Source organism: Podarcis erhardii (genome assembly GCF_964252035.2).
Source record: "Podarcis erhardii genome assembly, chromosome: 2".
In the NCBI taxonomy this organism is placed as follows: Eukaryota; Metazoa; Chordata; class Lepidosauria; order Squamata; family Lacertidae; genus Podarcis; species Podarcis erhardii.
Window position 1 is genome coordinate 106,789,425 of NC_138498.1, and position 19,935 is coordinate 106,809,359.

The 19,935-nt window shown below is 46.6% G+C and overlaps 2 protein-coding genes and 1 long non-coding RNA gene across 3 annotated transcripts in view; 1 reads left to right on the plus strand and 2 right to left on the minus strand.

The window, feature by feature from the left end:
- LAMB2 (laminin subunit beta 2) overlaps positions 1-4,642 on the minus strand; it is a 64,755-nt gene extending 60,113 nt beyond the window's left edge. Inside the window, exon 1 of the mRNA XM_081852278.1 lies at positions 4,255-4,642. Coding sequence (XP_081708404.1) covers positions 4,255-4,282 — 28 coding nt within the window. The 5' untranslated portion in view covers positions 4,283-4,642. The remainder of the gene's footprint in view (positions 1-4,254) is intronic.
- LOC309337428 overlaps positions 1-19,935 on the plus strand; it is a 303,990-nt gene that overhangs the window by 274,851 nt on the left and 9,204 nt on the right. The gene's annotated exons all lie outside the window — the stretch shown is intronic.
- Positions 12,139-19,935, minus strand: part of LOC309337313 (laminin subunit beta-1-like) — a 70,222-nt gene continuing 62,425 nt past the window's right edge. The window contains exons 31-35 of the mRNA XM_081854093.1: positions 18,855-19,062; positions 18,023-18,164; positions 17,270-17,446; positions 15,766-15,913; positions 12,139-13,890 (exon numbers count right to left, since the gene is read on the minus strand). Of these exons, the coding sequence (XP_081710219.1) occupies positions 13,757-13,890; positions 15,766-15,913; positions 17,270-17,446; positions 18,023-18,164; positions 18,855-19,062 (809 nt within the window). The 3' untranslated portion in view covers positions 12,139-13,756. The remainder of the gene's footprint in view (positions 13,891-15,765; positions 15,914-17,269; positions 17,447-18,022; positions 18,165-18,854; positions 19,063-19,935) is intronic.

Genomic DNA, 19,935 nt, shown 5'->3' on the forward strand with positions numbered 1-19,935 from the left:
AAGCCGAATGTGCTCTGTTTTGAGTGCCACGCTTCCAATTTGAGTGCCACGCTTCCGTTTTGAGTGTTACGCTGAGGTCTGTCTGTTTTTGCTATTTATTTTGTGTTTTTTGTTTTTGCGGCTCTTTTGGTTTTGTGACTGTGTGGAACCCAGTTCAGCTACTGATGGACTGATTGTGTGATTGCAGTACATTGACCGCTGCTATCATTTTACGGATCAATGGTCTCGTTAGATAGTAAAATTCATGTTAAATCGCTGTTTTAGGGGTTGTTTTTAAAAGTCTGGAACGGATCAATCCATTCTGCATTACTTTCTATGGGAAAGCGTGCCTTGGTTTTGGAACACTTTGGTTTTGGAACGGACTTCCGGAACAGATTAAGTTTGAGAACCAAGGTACCACTGCATAGCGACTTTTTTTGCATTGCTGCCCACTCTTGATGTGAAAATCATATAAGCATACCAGTACCTCTTTATTTTGCCCTGGGGGGGGGAATGGGCGCTACCAACTCCCATTATTCCAATGGAAGCCACCCAGTCCAGATGGTTACTATTAAATCTTTTGAAAGCTATTCCTACTTGCAGAGCTCTCGGGTCAAATTTAGGGCTCATCCACACTTAACACTTGCTCCATGCTCTCTAGGCACAGGTCTGTGATTTTTGTTTTTTTGTTTTTCTGTGAGTTTTGTTTTTTGTTTTTTGTCCTGGCAAAAAAAATATGACATTTTACTTTTGAATCAGAGCAAATGGCAATATCCGCAAAAAACCCGGTTGCTGTTTACTCCGATTCAGCAAGTAAAATGCAAGCTTTCCCAGGGCAAAAAGTAGAAACTACTCAAACACAGACCTGGAAAGCTTGGAAAACCTAGCAGCTATGGAAACCTGAGGTACCAATATAATTAATAATAATTTACTATTTATACCCTGCCTATCTGGCTGGGTTTCCCCAGCCACTCTGGGCAGCTTCCAACTGAATGTTAAAAACAATACAGCACCAGATATTAAAAACTTCCCTAAACAGGGCCGCCTTCAGTTGTCTTTTAAAAGTAAAATAGTTGTTTATTGCCTTGACATCTGGTGGGAGGGCGTTCCACAGGGCAGGCGCCACTACCGAGAAGGCCCTCTGCCTGGTTCCCTGTAACCTCGCTTCTCGCAGCGATGGAACTGCCAGAAGGCCCTCGGCACTGGACCTCAATGTCCGGGCTGGATGATGGGGGTGGAGACGCTCCTTCAGGTATACAGGACCGAGGCCATTTAGGGCTTTAAAGGTCAGCATCAACACTTTGAATTGTGCTCGGAAACGTACTGGGAGACAATGAAGGTTGCCCAACCCTATTCAGATTAAAGGGCCACCCCCAGTATGATGGGTCTTTTTGCCATTTTGATCTGGCCACACAGCCAGGACTTGACAGTGCAACAATCCCAGCCCAGTGCAGATAGATAACTGCAGTGCTAGAGATGGAGGTTCCTAGGCATCTCCTTTTGCATGCAGCTAGGCGTCCGCCACCAGACGCTTCCACCTGTTTCTGCTGCTCACCCTGCAAGGGTGGGGCTGGAGGGGCGCGTGAAATGCCTCTGCTCGCCTCCTCTGCCCTCAGCAACTACATGGGGCCTGGGAGCGGAAGCCGCAGCCCTGCCAGAAATAACCGTGGCAGGGATTGGCTCTGTTGTCCGTCCAGCTTGGCCCCGCGCCAAGGAACGTGGGGGCTGGGGGCCGAAAGCCGTGAAACGATGGCTTTATAAGAGCTCACGTCCATCGGAGAGCCTGCTAAAAAGAGGGAGGCGGAGGCACAGCACCAAGCGGAGATCGCAGCTCGGATAAGTTTGGGTCCCGCTGGATGCCAAGCGGTCTTTGTACACAAACCTTGCCCCTCCACTTCACTGCAAACTGGCAAGGGGAAACATGGGATGGGGGGAGATGATGGCCCTGCAGCTGAAGAAAACTTCAAGGACCATTCGTTCCTTTGCCAGCACATTCCCAACACTGCGGCACTCGTACTCCTTCTACAGCTGCTGAGGTGGGGCAAGTGTGGGTCCTTCCTGTTAGCGTCCCCCCCCCCCAACCTTCTCACATTGCAAGGCTGCTCCCAGGCTCCATGCCAGCTCTCTGAGCCTCAAATCCCCTGGAGCCAGAGCTTCAAAGGGAGCCAGGGACAAAGACTCCAGCTGGTGGGGCTGGGTGTGCAGCTTCCCCCAACCCAAGGTTCGGTGGGAATGGAGGGTGGGAGTACGCAGACCAGGCACCCATCCTACTCTGGAGGCAGGGAAGGGGCACGGAGAGACAAAAGGAAGCAGGTGGGGTGGATGCAAAGCTGCCACCAAAGATGCATGTTTAAAATTCCTCACCCCACATATAGACTGTCTATTGCACTGTTTTAAGTTGAGCAAACTGGAATAGCAGGCCGATTCGTGTTTGCATGCACGGTTTAGGATGCCAACCCAACTCATTACGCATGCCCTGAAAGGGCAGGAAGAGCCATCACTTATATATAGTCTTTAGCCATCCTAGTTGCTAAAATGGTGAGGCGACGGCAGTGTGCCAAGCATCAAAGTAGCCTTGAGAATGGACACCTACAGTTGCCCCTCAACATCTCGGAGCCAAAGGTGGGTTTCCCTCCCTGCTATTCTTTCAATACACAGCTACTGCCAAGTGAAACGGGAGTTAGTGATGGTAAGAAGGAATTGAGGGCAGCTTTCGCCAACCCGGTGCCCTCCAAATGTTTTTGATGACGTCCCTATGACCCCCTCCCCAGCCAGCACTGTCATCCAAAACATCCAGAGAGCACCAGGCAGGTGAAAACTGACCTGGGGGGCAATAATAATTATCCCAAACCACTTAACCCAGAATTAAATTATCAGCCCACTGCTGATAAGCCCCAGTTCAAGAACCAAGGGGAAGGGAGACGCAGCGACTTCTCAGAGACTGAAACATTTCACCAAAGCCAAATATAGAGGCATCTCTCTTCCATGCATACACACAGACATTATTCACACACACACACACACACACACACACACACACACACATTTTTACTCTCCTTCTAATTTTGTCTTTGCTTATTGCTACGACCCCATATGGTTGGTTTCAGCCAAAGCCTAGGCTCCTTGCTCTACAAATGTTTAACTTCTTACATCAGCTCTCAGGATACGCACTCAAGAACACTTGACACAGATTAGCAACTCCTCGGCGTCGTTCAAATGAATGCTTGTGGTTGCACACCCAGAACCGGGATGGGTTCTTTCCCATTACATATCTGTCGGCAAAGTGGAGGTTTCAACCTGCATAAGCGATTGTCGAGTGTGCAGACGGAAGGCACTGACTTCCGATTACTTAACACAAGAGTACGTTGGTGTGATCTTGTGAACGAGGCAAAAACAGGTGTCCGCTGGCAGCAGACGGACCATCCAAGCATCACCCACATCCTTAGCCTCCGTATGAGATACATCTAAGGTGCGATCCTATGCAGCTGCCGCTCACAGGGTGTCCCTCCACAATCCGTGAAAGTTTATTCTGTGCAGACTTGCATAGGATCGGGCTACTTGTCTGAGAGAAGCGGAGGTAGGGCTGCTAAGTGCCAAACCAACAGGTGCAGCTTTCTCCACCATAGCATCTTGTTGCTGGGGGAACGCGGCAGTTGCTGGCAACCCTCAAGCAGTGAGGCATGCTAGAATGGGGCAGATAGGACCCCAATATCAGCACCCACCCACCCACACCCACTTTAGCCAAAATAATCTAGACCGCCATATGCCCCAAGTAGAAAGTAGTTTAGTATATACACCCTGCGAAGAAGACCACCAGACGCTATTTATACCATCTTGAAGCCTGTCCTTTGGGGAATCTCAGAGAGGTGCCCCCAGCCCTCAAACAGGGCACATCAGGCCAAGAGAAGCCTGGCAGTGCCCCACCAGGAGAAGCGGCCACACTGAGGACAACCATCAGGTTGCTTGTGTGAGACGAAAAGGAGATTTCTCTGGTTTGGGCTGTTAAGAAGCCCCCTGTCCTGAGGGAAGGGCAAGGGTGGCAAGATGCAGACCCAAGAAAAGATTTAAGAAGCCCTCAAGCCCTCCTCGATTTAAAAAATAGTTTTAAAAGTCTCTATCCTAGTAGACACACACACACACACAACCAATTTCAAAAGTGAAGTTCTCCCTCCTTTCAGCATGAGGCTGCCCATTCTTTGCCTCCCTCCTTCCTGGCCATCCTGCCAGGACTTTGACAGGCAGGTGCCGCGACCCCGATCCTTGGCGGAGACTCACCTGCGAGCAGCAAACCCCACAGCCTCATGGCAGCTCCGTGGATGCCGCGCACCGGGCGGCTCTTCTTCTGCTGACCTGGGGGCAAAGCCAAAGGGATGGCGAAGAGGACCCCGGCGGCGTGGGCGGCCTGTGGGTCGCTCCGGATGGGGAGGACCCCTTTCCCAATGCAGGCCGTTCCCGCCTCCGCCTCTTCCCCGCTGGATGCCTCTGCGCCTTTCCTAACCCGAGCCCCGGCGCCTCCGTCCCGAGAAAACCCGCCTCGCCCCCCGTCCTCCCCTTAGGGAAAAAAGAAAAGGAAAGAAAGAAGAAGTCGCCTCGCGCCGCTCCTCGCCTTGATCCAAAAGCTAAACTTAGTTGGAAAAAGTTAGCAGCGACAAGGCCAGAGGGAAAGCGCGGGGCGGATTCCGCCGGGATCTGGTGCTGCTGCTGCGTAAAGCCAGCAGCCAGATACATACGCACATCCAGAAAGGGTGGTCTCTTCTCTCTTTTAAAAATAAAAATAAATGAGGTGACCGATATTTATTTAGGAGGTGAGGGTGTGTGTGTGCATTTTTAGCTGAGGCTCAGTGCCAGGTCTTGAAGCAAATTAAACAAAACTAAAGCCTTAACATGCATGGATTTATTTGTTTACAATCCTGTCCTCTCTATATAGCAAACCTCACTTTGCATGGATTTATTTGTTTACAATCCTGTCCTCTCTCTATAGCAAACCTCACTTTGCTTGGAAAACGCTCTCAAATGTGGCAAATCTTTCGGGTATTTGGCTTTATCTTTATATTGCACAACATAATTATATATGTCTATATTATAAAGCCAAATATCCGTAGATTAGTCCCATTTCAGTGTATTTTTCAATTGGCAGCTTACAATATATTTCAGAAGATCTGCTGAGCTTTGAGAAGGGATCCGGCAAAACTGTTTTATTATCCGCATAACAACAGTCTTTGCTGATACCATACATCTAAAGCACGTCCCCGCATGGAATCCTGGGAACTGTAGTTTGTTAAAGGCGTTGGGAATTGTAGCTCTGTGTGGGGTGAACTATTAGGATTTATGTGTGAGTGCTTTCATTGTATGGTGTATACACAGTCATGGTGGCATTTCTCATTTACATAACTGTTTATACAATTGTTGCCTCAGCCCAGATATTCAGGATGGGCTAGTCCATAGCCTTATTTTATTCACACAAAACTGCCTATTATGAACCTTTTAAAAAGTGACACACAAAAATAGCTTCTCTTCTTTAAGGCTACGCACATGGCACAGAGTTGGGCTATTTGTAGCCGAATCCTAAAGTCTCTGCTCTGTCACATTGATTCTTTTGGTTTTTCTTTTTGAAGGTTTATACTCCACCTTCCAATCAAAATATTCTGAAGGCAGCTTCAGTTGTCACCAGTTGCCACTGCCCAACCCCAAGCAGCTGCCGCCTGAGGCATCTGATTCACCCTTTCTAATGTTAGGGCCCATTAGTGGAGTGGGGAGACATTTGGCCCGAGTCTCAAGCTCAAAAGGGGCCTCAAATTTAGACGCTGGTTAAGTTTTTTGGCATTTAGCATGTTTCACAGCATGCTTTTATGCACATGTGACGCAAACCCTCAACTGGGAGCTGCATATTTAAGCAAATAAGAGACGTGAGTTAGTGAAATGCTTTTTTTAAAAAAAGACAGCTACAGCTTCTTTCATATTAAAAAGTTACAATTTTCATAAAGCAGGTAAAGAATGATCTCCACTCAGCTATGAGACAAGAATGCCATACTTAAGGTCAAATGTGACATTGCCTGAAAGCTAGATTCGCCCACAATAATTAGTACATTTCCACAGGAAAAGACTAGGAAAGCATTTGTAAAATAAAAAAATAGTTAAATTATGTCCACTCTTTTTGATGTTTTTCTTTCTATTTTTGTCATCACCACCATCATTATATTATTACATCTTTTTAATCTCTGAGGAAACCTGCGCACATAAACACGTACAACAGAGCAGACCTTGGTTCTTCTGTGACTGATGGATAGAGTCTGGCTCCCTAGTCTCAGGCCAACAAGTCTTCGGAACAGAGTGTTATTTTCTTGCAGGGAAGGAGAAGTAATTGCAATGACAGTGGGAATCATTTCTTAAAACAGTCATGAGGAAAAAATTTGCCTGCTCTCAGGAGATAGTCAGCAAGAGACATGATGATAGCCTCAACATCAGGCTACAAGCATCATCTGGCTTTCAAGAGCTGGAAAATATGGCATTCCTGTTTGTTTTGAGATGTTGGTCTTTGTGTGAGTCTAACTTGCCATTGTTTTAAGACTTAACGTAAAAGTGAGGCTATCTTTAGGAACGATCACTAGAAAGTGATAGTGCAGCTGCACTGAGATTTGTTCTTGGGAAATATTTCCACTGTAAACAATATGGTTTGTGTGAGTGAGTGCACACATTAATAACAACGTTCATGGAGGAATTAAATAGACTTTCACCTGTGGAGGTATTTTCAAATAGGAATAGATTTTATCACTTTGGCATGATGACATGCAGAAATTATTCAGTTGCGGCTTTCCACAGCATAAAGATACAGTGAATAGAAAGCTTTACTTGTTGACTTTCTGTCTATCACATGGCTGTTAAGCACATAGGAAGCCTAACCTCAAATAAGTAAGTCCCACCAAACTGCTTCTTAGGATCTCATCTGGGATTTTTACAATCAGGTTAGGCCTAATTTCAGAATTACCTAAATCTGTCTTTCGATTTAAAATCAGGACCCCTAATTTGAATAGCTGTGTGTATTTTTTTCATTGCTCTGCCTTTTTTTCAAGGAGGGTGTGTCTGGAATTCTACATGTGTTGTCAATCACAGGCCACATCATTTGAATGCAGGTAATCGATCCAAAATTGTATGTTTCCTATTTAGGAAAGTCTGGGAGGAATGCTTGGAAAGGAGCAGATTCAAGGTTTAGTGAACAATGGTTAGACTCACAGCATCACAATAAAACAAATTCCTTCCAGTAGCACCTTAAAGACCAACTAAGTCAGTTCTTGGTATGAGCTTTCGTGTGCATGCACACTTCTTCTGGAGAACAGCTGGAGAACAGAGAACAGAGAACAATATTGTGCTGTTCGTGTGCATGCACACTTCTTCTGGAGAACAGCTGGAGGGCCACCAGTTCTCTGTTTCGCATGCACACGAAAGCTCATACCAAGAACTGACTTAGTTGGTCTTTAAGGTGCTACTGGAAGGAATTTGTTTTGTTTTGACTATGGCAGACCAACACGGCTACCTATCTGTAACTAAGCATCACAATAAAACAGTAATATCAAACAGCAAATACAGGAAAAACATTATCAACCTGTCAGGCAAAAGTCTGCAGGAATAATAAAAAAGGAAGATTTAATTAAACAGGAGGGGGGTGGGAAACCAGAGCTTCATAAGGTAAGGGGAGGTGGCATTGTAGGCAAACTGGTAGCAGATGGAGGACAGGTGAGAGAAAGAATTCACTGCAGTAAGATGTGGTGTTGGCCTCTGGCTTGGAACGTTTGTATAGGAAGGCATTGCCTTAATACAATTAGATGTTGGAAGTGCCAAACTGAGGCATATGGTGTGGGCTTGTCCAGTGAGACGTTCCTTTTGGTCTGAAGCTGACACATCAATTTCGCAGTGGCGAAATCCTTGATATTTGGAGATGTTTGCGTGCTTTTAGACTATATTCCTGCAGTAAGGAGATGAAAGGATGGACAACACAAGTGGATTTTGCAAGCTCTTACGGTGGCTAAGACACTTTGATCTTGGGAGGGCAAATACGTATTGTATATTGCACAAAGGCACTACTCTGGCGACATTCAAACGTATTTTACATGGGCATCAATTTGGACATCTGGAGAGCTTATATTAATTTATATGCTTAATTTCAGATTCACATAGTGATGTGATCTGTTGGTTGTCTATCGTTATTTGTATTTTAGTATTTATCATTATTATTGGTTTTCCCCCTCTTCTCTCTTTTTGTTTTTTAACAGGATGAATGTGCAGAAAAAGTGCAATATTCCCAGCAGCATAGAAAGCCAACTGCAATTGTACTTGAACCTTATAGCAGAAGGACGGTGATTTCTTATTAGCATGAGCCACCCATCTGGAAACAGCCCTGATCTGCTTGGATCTGCTAATATTCGGGTGCTACTGCAAAAGATCTATTGTCACACTAAGGATGCTCAGAATCATATAACAACAGCACGGCTGGATACTTCGGACATCTTCCAATCCAGGCTAGCAAGAGGCAGTATCTCCCTTTAACAACACATTCCAGCCAGGCAAAAGCACTCCAGGAGAACATGGAGCAGGGACAGGGAGAGGGGTCATGGTCCTGAGGGCCAGATAAAAAGGTCTGGAGAGCCACATTAGGCCCCTTGGCCTGAGGTTCCCCTACCACTGATGTAACTCAATGTTGTCTATAGTGATTGGCAGTGGTTCTCCAGGGTTCCCACGTTACCTTGATATGCAAATAACCCAAACAGAGGTCATTAGTATGCAAAGCATGTGTGCTGTCATCACTGAGTTCCCCATCCCCTTCTGACCTCGATGGTTATTTCTCTTTCCTTTAATAGGAGCTCCTCCTCCTCCCATAAATGTAGAGTTGTACATCGTCTCTTTAAAACTCAGGAGTCGTCTTCAGGTCAGGAGCTGACAACCATATATATCTCCTCCAAAACTCTGGACATATTCACGATCACTTACCAACTGAGAATCAAAGATGATTAAAAGGGTGGATTCCCTTCACCTCTTTTCTGATGCAGTAATAGATAAAGGTAAAGGACCCCTGGATGGTTAAGTCCAGTCAAAGGCAACTATGCGGTTGTGGCGCTCATCTCGCTTTCAGGCTGAGGGAGCCGGCGTTTGTCCACAGACAGGTTTCCAGGGCATGTGTCCAGCATGACTAAACCGCTTCTGCCACAATGGGAAAGAAACCAGAGCGCACGGAAACGCCGTTTACCTTCCTGCCACAGTGGTACCTATTTATCTATTTGCACTGCTGTGCTTTCGAACTGCTAGGTTGGCCGTTGCGTGGATTCGAACCACCAACCTTTCGATTGGCAAACCCAAGAAGCTTCCCTCTTTTCTGATGCATGCTTACAGGAATAGGGTTTCACAAAAAACAACAACAACCCAACCCCATTCTGCATTACTTGTACAAAAACAGTATGCTGTTTATTTATTTGAAATGTTTTATTTATTAAAAGGGTTTTTAGAACATTTTTAAAGCTGTGTGAATCAATATGCCTAGAATGTGGCAATCCGCTTCTGGGTTCCACTTTCAGAAGACTGAAAGCTTGGGGCAGAGAAGAAGTCTGTTCCGGTCGCTGTGGACTCTATAGCAACTGGAGCAAAGCTTTCTCCTACCCCCAGTGTTTAGGGTTTTGAAACCCAGATGTGAACTGCCACATTAGGGCATTTCATTTTAGGAGGGTGAAACTTAATTTTTTTTTGCAAATTTCTTCAGTGAGGGGGATCTTAAAAATATGTTTTTGAGTGTGAGGAAATCTGCTATTATTGCTGTGATCGGACAACACTTAGCTTGGTAAGTCTAGTAAGTTTTTAATTTTACCTACTGAAAATGTCAAGTAATGCTTAATAATAATAATAATAATAATAATAATAATAATAATACTGTAAGTACTTGACAATCATTGGTGATTTCTATGTAATTTTACACACATTTTACTTACCAAAACTAAATCATATCACTTTGACCAAAATATCTTCTGAATTCCCAGGTTATGTTAAAACATTTTGGCACCCCTCATTATGGGAATTTGAAAGTTGAAAATTCAACATGCCCTTCTGCCATATTCTGTCTGTCTTGAGAGAGAACCCTGCCGTTCCTTCGAAGCTGTGTGGATATTTCTTGATCATTCTAAATGGGCAGTGTTTTTGCATTCAATGTTTGCAATGTTTTATCTCCAACATTTCCCAAGACTCGGGGATCGCCAGGCCCAACATTAAGTCATTGCTGCTGCATGGCACACTACCGCTTTCAAAGTTATTGGAAGGAGAGTAAAATCAGAGAGAGAGAGAGAGATGGACGGGCAGCATCTTGTTTTCGATGTTTGGATATGCCAGCGTCACATCGGTGCCTCTCTCTCACTGTGGTGGGTGAATGAAGGCTCCCATTCCTGCGAGGACTGAGCATGCTCCAGCTTTTCTCCTGTGCAGTGTGGGCTGGTCCTGTAGCTGGGCTGGAATGTGCCTTTCCTGGCTTGTTCTCTCTTCCATGCAGAGAGAGCCCAACGCACAGCACACTGACCTGAATTATCCCGTGCTGCTACCCCACTCACCACGAGAACTTCCTTTATTCACAGCTCCTTGCTAGAGATCCCATCAAACCATCATGCAAACCATCTGCGGGGCGGGGGGGGGGGGAGGAAGTTCAGAGGAAAACCCTTCTCAGTTGCAGGACAGGGAGACAGGATCAAGCAGCTCAGATGCCAATTGCACGGATGCTACAGGAAGCCAGAGATCCCCACCCAGTTCAAAAGGCTGCACTCATAGAACGCGGACTGCGGCGGATCAAATGTCCAAGCAGTCCAGGGTGGCCAAAAATGCTCCTGTTTTTAAGTGCTGACTTACATTTTAAACATTTCCAGATGGGTAGGATGGGCAAAAACAACAACCAGTTGTCGTAGCAAAAAACCGACGAGGAGTCTTGCGGCACCTTACGGTTTATTATGGCATAAGCTTTCAGGGGCCACAGCCATCAGATGCACAAAGTGAATCTTGAATTGGCAAACGTATATTCACTACTGTATGTCCCCGTTCCGCATCCCATGGGATTACATCAAGCTGAAGTGTGGACTGTGGCTTAGGAAATTTTTTGCCACAATAAATGTGCTAATCTTTAAAGTGTCACAAGATGCCTTGCCATTTTAAGAGGTCGATTCCCAGGCATCACAGAGCCATAGGACATGATAAATTCATTTGTGTGTGTGGTCCCGGGCACAAATCCCACATTTGCAAACCAGCCAACATGTGATGTTGGACGAGTCAGTCCCAGCCAGGGTAACTCTGCATATGCCTTGCTGGCCTTTGTGCAAGGGGAAAGATGTTAAAAGCATCACATTGGCAAACTGCTTCTCCCTTTGGGTGTAATTATATGTGGAAGATAGCTGGTCCTCATCTGCAAAAACAGGAATTCGTTTTTTTGCTATCTTATCAAATTGCATATTATGGAAAGTAATAGTGTTGAGGAGAAGTTGATAAAAGCAGTGTTTTCCCAGTGTCTTTACGGTATAGAGAGCATATCTGGATGTTTGCCCGGTTCACGCAGCAGTGCTTTGACAAAAAACAGCGTGTTCCTAATAAAATTTAGGAAGCTGTGCACAGATGGGCGCCTGAGTGTGTCATTACCCATCATGGCCTTGCCAACAGTTGACAACTCAGCTGTGTCAATGACAAAGGAATGTGGAGGTTGTCATGCCCATTTCTTCTTAACTTCCCAGCTCTAGAGCTTGGAAGGAACTGTCAGAAGAGAACATACTGTATGTGACACATTGTTTTCCTCTTTCTGCTAGCAGCCAGGCACAAGGAAATAATTCCCTACACCATCACCACATGCCATCACCAGGGACCTCATCTGGCTTCCACTATTCATCCACCCTTAAATCCCTGGCCTGGCTCTGATCAGTGGCTGGGAGAAGTTTGATGTTGAGTCTCATACCGGTTTGTGGACAGAATCCACACACGCTGCTATGGAAGGAATAGGAGCCCCTTTTTGGGCTAGGTGGAAACAGGGGCTCCCAAATGCCCTTTGTTAGGGCCAAAGGGTATAGCAATAGTTGTCTTTTGTTACTGCTGTTCTGAGGACATGATACCACCACCTTCATCAGTCACAGAGATGCAAACACACCAGAAAACCAGGAGGGTCAAGGGGTTTATTACTAAAATGAAGGATTAGCTAAACCTCTCTTAAGAGATGCTGGTAAGGAGGGAATGTCTGTGGTTGGGCATCACTGTCTTCCCCTGATACGCAACACTTCCCCATATACCTTCTGGATCAATAAGATGGGAGGAGCAGGTCAGGAAGAAAGAGTCAAGGTCAACCCCACCATCTTGTGAAGAGTCTCACACAACTTATTTGAGGTATAATGAAAAGACGGCAAATTGTTAATTTATTATATTTTTACTGCCAGGCTGGGGGAAAAGATGTGCTTGTGGGATTTTTATTTTTTTTAAATTCTCAGTTGCCCAAATAAAATGGTGCTTCTTGGGTGCGACGCACCTTCACTTGCTCAAAAGAGTTGACTAATAGCAGTTGACAGACACCTTCTATGAATCTGTGTCATCTTAGAAAACAAACAAACAACTATTGAAAGCTATTTGTGCAATCATTAGTATCCTGAGGCAATTCACATAGGGGAAAGGAAGTGGGAAGAAGGAACATCCCCATCTTGAGTGGAATAGGAGGGAACTCCCGGAGGAAGTGCTGAACATCATACCGCTTTTGACTAGAACCATTTTTTGGTGGGAGGGGAAGCACTCTGTGTGACATCATCCATTTCACAAGAAAGGGGGGCAGCTGTGGGGCGTCAAGTCCAGGACTAAATATATTTCTTTGCTGAGGTTAAAGAAACCTCAGGAGGCAACTGAAAGCCACAGGCAATTTTCCGCTACCCTTGATAAAACAGGTAGAAATCTGCATCCCTTGTCTATGCCTGAGGCTGCAGGCCGAAGCAGCTGGGTGCTTTGTTTCCACGGCAACAGCAAAAGAGCCCAAGGGCAAAGAGAAGTCGCCCAGAGGGGAACTCATCCATTCATTGAGCTGGTGTGGACATATTGGGGCAGATAATCTGCAGGAATAAGGCTTTCTATTCCCCCCGCCACCGTTCTGGGACAGCCTGTGGACCAAACAGATGCCGTCAGGGCAAGACTTAAGGACAGAAATCTAGGGAGAATAACAAAGATGGGCTTATCATAATGAATCTGAAGTGGAATCACAAATTTAGAAGGAACCTCAAAATGGTAACCGTTACGATTCAGGTAACACCCGTTGCCCTCTAAAGAGAGCGGCCCTGTAAGACAATTACAAAATATAGGAAGCTGCCTTATACTGAGCGAGACCGCCGGGCCCATCTGGCACAATAATGTCGACATGGACTGGCAGTGGCTTGCCAGGATTTCAGACGCGTCTTCCCATCCCTACCTGGAGAATGCTGGAGATTGTGAACCTGGGACTTTCTGCATGAAAAGCAGAGGTTCTACGGTTACGGCCCTTCCCCATTAACCCCGGAGTCTTAACTTACCTAACGGTACCACCGCAACGTAACTGCGTGTCTATGAGATGCTGGCATTGAAATTGCCCTGATATGCCTGGTCCCAGGCGGGCCTAACTGGTACAATCAGGTGGAGATTAAAAAGAACAGGGTTACACGAAGGCCCCCAAATCTACAGCTAGGGTCTCAGAGAGAGGAGACGGCCAGAGACATGTATGGGAGGTCCCCATTGCGGCAGAGTCCGGAGCTGGCAGGAATCAGGGCCCCTAGCATGTAGCATAGGCCGTGGCTTTGTCCCGGATGTACTGCAGGAGTTCGGTCACTTGTCCCTCCAGCTTCTGCAGCACGCTTGCTTTCTCCTTCATTTGTTTCTCGTTGGCCTCGAAGCGCCCTTCCAGCTCTGAAAAGAAGAGGCAGGCATTTTTTTTAAGACGGATCAAGGCCCTGGTGACAACAGTTTTTCATATTCACCCAGTGCTTTTCCAGCTGTACTGGCCCCCGGTGGAGTACAGGGTCAGATTTAAGGTGCTGGTTTTGACCTTTAAAGCCCTTCACGGCCTAGGACCCTCGTACCTACGGGACCGCCTCTCCTGGTATGTCCCACAGAGGAACTTAAGGTCCATAAATAGCAAAACCCTAGAGGTCCCGGGCCCTAAGGAAGTCAGATTAGCCTCAACCAGAGCCAGGGCCTTTTCAACACTGGTGGAACGCTCTGCCTCATGAGACCAGGGCCCTGCAGGATCTGATTTCTTTCCGCAGGGCCTGTAAGACAGAGTTGTTCCACCTGGCCTTTGGCTTGGAATCAACTCGATCCCCTCCCCCTCTTTCTTACTTCCTTTCTCTTTCTGTGTTGGAACTCCTATTTGGGGACTTCCCTGGTTTTTTTCTGGCCCACGTAGGACCAGTCTGGATAGTTGGCCTTGGTGAAAATTTGATGTTTTCATCCCCAAAAAGTTTTTGATTTGAATTTCTACTGAAACGAGGCTGCATTTTAATGTTGTGCTTTAATCTTGTTTTTAAGTTGTATTTTAATCAATTGTTTTTATACCTGGTGTTAGCCGCCCTGAGCCCGGTCTTGGCTGGGGAGGGCAGAGTATAAATAAAATTTATTATTATCATTATTAATGGAGAGGGAGTGGAAAAGGATGTGCCACAGGAGAAAGCACCCATGAAGCTGAGCTATGTACACTGATACCTCGGGTTACATATGCTTCAGGTTACAGACACTTCAGGTTACAGACGCTTCAGGTTACAGACTCCGCTAACCCAGAAATAGTACCTCGGGTTAAGAACTTTGCTTCAGGATGAGAACAGAAATTGTGCTCCGGTGTCCCGGTGGCAGCGGGAGGCCCCATTAGCTAGAGTGGTGCTTCAGGTTAAGAACAGTTTCAGATTAAGAACGGACCTCCGGAACGAATTAAGTACTTAACCCGAGGTACCACTTACTGGGTTCAGTCTCAGCCCTGACACATCACCATCTCTCAGTCTCAGCCACATCCGCGAAACACCGGGGGGGGGGGTAATAATGATGTGTGAGGCTCCCTGAAAACTCCAAACTACTGTACACATTCCAACTTACTGTTATAGGCAACAACCAATGTGTGAATGTGCATGCGCGCTGAACCCAGAAGTGACTCTTAAAATGGCAAAAGGGCCCTTAACCAGCTCAGAAGGGGGCGAAAAAGGTGGGAAAGTGCCTAGCAATCCCATGATCCCTTGCACTGACCGTTGAGGCCTGAGGAGTGTTGGGGCTTGAGCAAGGAGGTTTGGAGGGAGCAACTGTGGTGGAGTTTGGTGTCTGCTGGTTTTTCAAAGGAGTTTCCAGAGGGTTAGAGGGTGCTTGCAGGCTTTTCCAATGGTTTTTCGAATACACGCGATTTCACTTGAAGGCGCAGTGCTTCAGAATGTAACCCCCACCTAAATGGGGAGTTGCCTGTCTTGTCTTCCTTTGATGCCAAACCTGTGCCCGATGCACTCAGTTGTAACTTCCTGAAAACCTCCAGACACCCTGCTATATAGGCCCCACACCCCAAAAAACATACACGCCACCTGTTGAAGCATCACACCATCCCTTTCCCAGCTCAGAATGCCTGTGGCTCGACTGGAGATCTGCTTCTTCTCTCCCTTATTTTGCACACCAAAATAGGACACAGGCTGTGTTCATACAGTGGTGTCAGTAGGGGGGGGGTTGCCTTTAGAGTAAACATTTCTAACACCAAATATATATTTTTTTTGAGGTTGGGATCCTGCCCAACCACACCCGTGGTGTCCCTACCTTCCAGCTTTCTCTTGCTGCCCGTGGCCTTGTCCAAGAGATTCTGGGCTTCATCCCTGAGGTTTTTCAGCCTGAGCATTGCATCTTGAGGCTGCTTGTCCACTTCCTCCTGCAACTTCTGGTATCTCTTCATCACTTTCTCCACCTCCTGGGGACACAAGAGATTGAAGCTCACCACTACAGCAAAGGCTTGGAGGGACGCTAACAAGGTGCTAACTCTCTAGCCAATTATTTGGCTGGATTCCTCTAGTTCACATGAGATTCACTTCAGTTTGGTTCAGTAAGCCATGCCAGCCCAGGACCCACTTTCAGTTTAAGCATGCATTTGCGGATCCATTCCTTAATATTTTTTTTACCATATATTTGTACAGTAGTACAGCTGCAGTTGAAGACTCACCTTAGATCAGGCCATGACACAACCCACCTGTTGAAGGCCAATGTTTGGTTTAACAATGTTTGCTTGGGTTATTTCCTGCTTGGACTACTGTGATGTGTTCTACATGGGGCTACCTTTGAAGGTGACTTGGAAACAGCAACTAATCCATAATGCGGCTGCCAAACTGGTGACTGGGAGCAGCTGCCAGGACCATATAACACCAGACATAAAAGATCTCTATTGAGATCTCTATTGGCTCCCAGTACATTTCTGAGCACAATTCAAAATGTTGGTGCTGACCTTTAAAGCCTTAAAGGGCTTCAGCCCTATATACCCCCATCATTCAGCCTGAAAACTGAGGTCCAGCTCCGAGGCCCTTCTGGCAGTTCCCTGATTGTGAGAAGTGAGGTTACAGGGAACCAGGCAGAGGGCCTTCTCAGTATTTGTGTCCACTCTGTGGAACACCCTCTTGTCAGACATTAAGGAAATAAACAACTTTTTGACTTTTAGAAGACATCTGAAGGCAGCCCTGTACAGTCATACCTTGGGTTGCGAACATGATCCATGCGGGAAGTACGTTTGCAACCCGCAGCGCCGCGTCTGCGCACACACCTGATGTGGTTCGGCGCTTCTGCGCATAGCATGATTTAGTGTTTCTGCGCATGGGCAAGTGCTGAAACCCAGAAGTAACCTGTTCCGGTACTTCCGGGTTTGGCACGGTCCGTAACCCGAAAACGCGCAACCCGCAGCGTTCGCAACCCAAGGTATGACTGTATAGGGAAGTTTTTTATAGCTGGTGTTGTACTGTGGTTTTATAAATTGTTGGAAGCTGTCCAGAGTGGCTGCGGCAACCCAGTTAGATGGGTAGCATAATAAACTTTATTATTATTAAATTGAATTTGGGTTTCTAATTTTTTTTGGGGGGGGAGTTGCTTTTAAAAAAGTGGTTATGAGGGAAGTGTTGTCATGGAAGAAGGTGGAAGGAATTGATGCCGATGGCAGGCAGGAAAAATGCCAATCTGAGCCATGGAGAGTGTTGGCATCTATGTCCATGGCAAGAGACGTGTGGGCAAGTTGACACAGTAGCCGTTGCCAGTGGTGGTGATCAGAGGGAAGAGGGACACTCACGTTTTCCAGCCTCCCTGCAGCAGTGGTGGCACGCTCCGCTTTTCCCTTGGCCTCCTGGGCGAGTTTCTGATTGTTCTGGGACTTGTTTTGCAATGCGCTCACGTTCTGCGCCAGACCTTTGAGGCGGCTCTCCAGTTTCGACTCTGCGTCGACCAGTTTCTCGAGCTTGCGTCCGGCCTGAGAGAAAGAAAAACCGCAAGGCGCAGTCAAAACGCTGACTGCTGAGAAAAAGAGGAAAGCCCACCTGGGCAGAACTTTTCACTTCAAGAAGCAGCAGTGGCAGCCGATGGGACTGTGGAAGTGGGGCTGCATTGCTCTCCTGTTTTCCCAGCACTTGTGTGTTGCAGCCGGTTACAGGGGGAGGAGCAAGATGGGGGGGGGCTTGGCACAGTTTGGAGCCTCGGATTGCTGCATCATTACCAGTTCCCTGCTGCCTTGGGGAGACCTGAGAGCAAGGCAGCCCCACACTGGGTAGAATCATGAAGGAAGGGACAATCTCAGGGCACATTTGCACCATCAGTTTTGTTGCAAACCGACTTTTGTTTTGGCCTTGTGTCTGCTCTTTGACTGGCCTGGCATGTCTCTGCCATGGTGGCCATAGTGTGGCATTACACTGGTTGAAATAAACCGTGGTTTAACGTGGATGAGCAGTGTGCTGCTGCTGTTATGCTGCTCTCTGAAAGAGTAAAGGAAATGTTTAAAGAAGCTTTTCTGACCACCAGGCTGGCTGCCAGGTGGTTCAGTTCATCTCACCTGTCTGACGCGGCCAGTCACAGCCTGGATGGCTTCCTTGGTTTTGTTCATAGCTTGCTCTGCTGCCTCCAGTTTGACCTTTGTTCCATTGAGTGCCGCGCGTGTTTCTGTGATGGTTTCTTGCACACCCTCCGCTCGCCCTCTGGGCATAAAGCATAACAGAGAGTTGGAGCACGGAAAAGACTAGCAATCTTACTGCAACACACGTTTTTGTGGCTTAAGGACAAAAGCATTTTATATGCTTCTTCGTCAAACGTAGACTTACCAAGCTAAGTGTTGTCCAATCACAAAAAAATAGCAGATTGGAATTCCTCACCCCCAACCCCCCCCCCCGTAGTTTAAATACCCCCTCATGGAATAAATTTGCAAAAAGTAAGCTTCATCCTCCTAAAATGGCACACTCTAACAATTAATATTAACACTATTTATTTATTAGATTCATTAGTCACTCATTACACAAAGTTTTCCAAGCCATTTGCAACATATTTTAAAAACATAAAGATAAATACACGATACCACTGACACCTATTGTTTTGGGTATTGCTCACAACTCAGGCCAAATCACATTCACATGCACTGCAGAGGAGCTGGCTACAATTCTTGGGGCTTGTTTTAGCTTTTCCAGGATACAATTATAACACTGCAAAAAAACTGGCCCCATTGCCCAGCCAGTTTTTACCAGTAATGACCAGAAGCTGGTGCATATTGCTATGATATCAGGACTTGAACAAATTATGACATTATGAAATATGCAATTTGATTAACATAAAAAAGCTCAATTAGCAAAAATAAAATCTGGGGGTCTGTCCCCCCCACCAACATAGAGACTCACTTAGCTAGTTCCGCTTTTGCCAGGAGTTCCCTGGTACGGTTCAGGCTGTGCACCGTGTCGTTCAGGATAATGTCCACCCCGTCCAGCTGACTGATTCTATCCCGGATGTCCTTAATCAGGTTGCTGATCTGATCAGGGCTGCTGGGTAGGGAGATGTTGAGGACCTGCTGAGCCACAAGCTCAATGCTCTCAGGATCAGCACCTTCCTCTATGGAGACAAGAACAGGCCTGGAACTATCCATCCTTGTTTCCCATCCACCCATGTAGGTCTTGGCACAGGGCCGTCTTTACCCGGGGTGCAAGGGGTGCTGTACACCCGGGCGCCAGATTCTGGGGGGTGCCAAATGTATACCTACTGTATACCGGTCCCTCTCGATCGGTGGCAGTGAAAAGCAATGGAGCGGAAGTCCCCGCCCTCCCCTCTGTTGCTCTGTTACTCGTAGCGTTAAATACTCCCGAGTCAGGAAACAGAAGCATTTTTTTCTGTTGCGTCGTTGTTACAGGTGAGCGATTTCCCCGCTCCCCCCAAAAAAAGCTTAACAACTTTTAGTTCACATCCCTCTAAAAACAGGTCAACAACTTTGCCTTCCCCCCCTTGGGGGCAGCTAAACTAAATTTGGGGGTGCTGGGCGGATCTTTGCACCCCAGAGGAGCATATGCTAAAGACGGCCCTGCCTTGACACACACACACGGCCCTAAATCTAGATGTCCAAATACCAACATTGTCACGGCATGACTTAGTGCAAATATACTTGCCTATATAACCTGTATATTCCCCCACCCCAGCCCGCCCCTTTGCAAGCTGTTTTAAAAATGTTTTCAATACAGTGGTACCTCGGGTTACATACGCTTCATGTTACAGACTCTGCTAACCCAGAAATAGTGCTTCAGGTTAAGAACTTTGCTTCAGGATGAGAACAGAAATCGTGCTCCGGCGGCAGCAGGACACCCCATTAGCTGAAGTGGTGCTTCAGGTTAAGAACAGTTTCAGTTTAAGTACGGACCTCTGGAACGAATTAAGTACTTAACCTGAGGTACCACTGTATTGTGTTTTAATCGTTGTAAGCTGCCCTGGGGACCT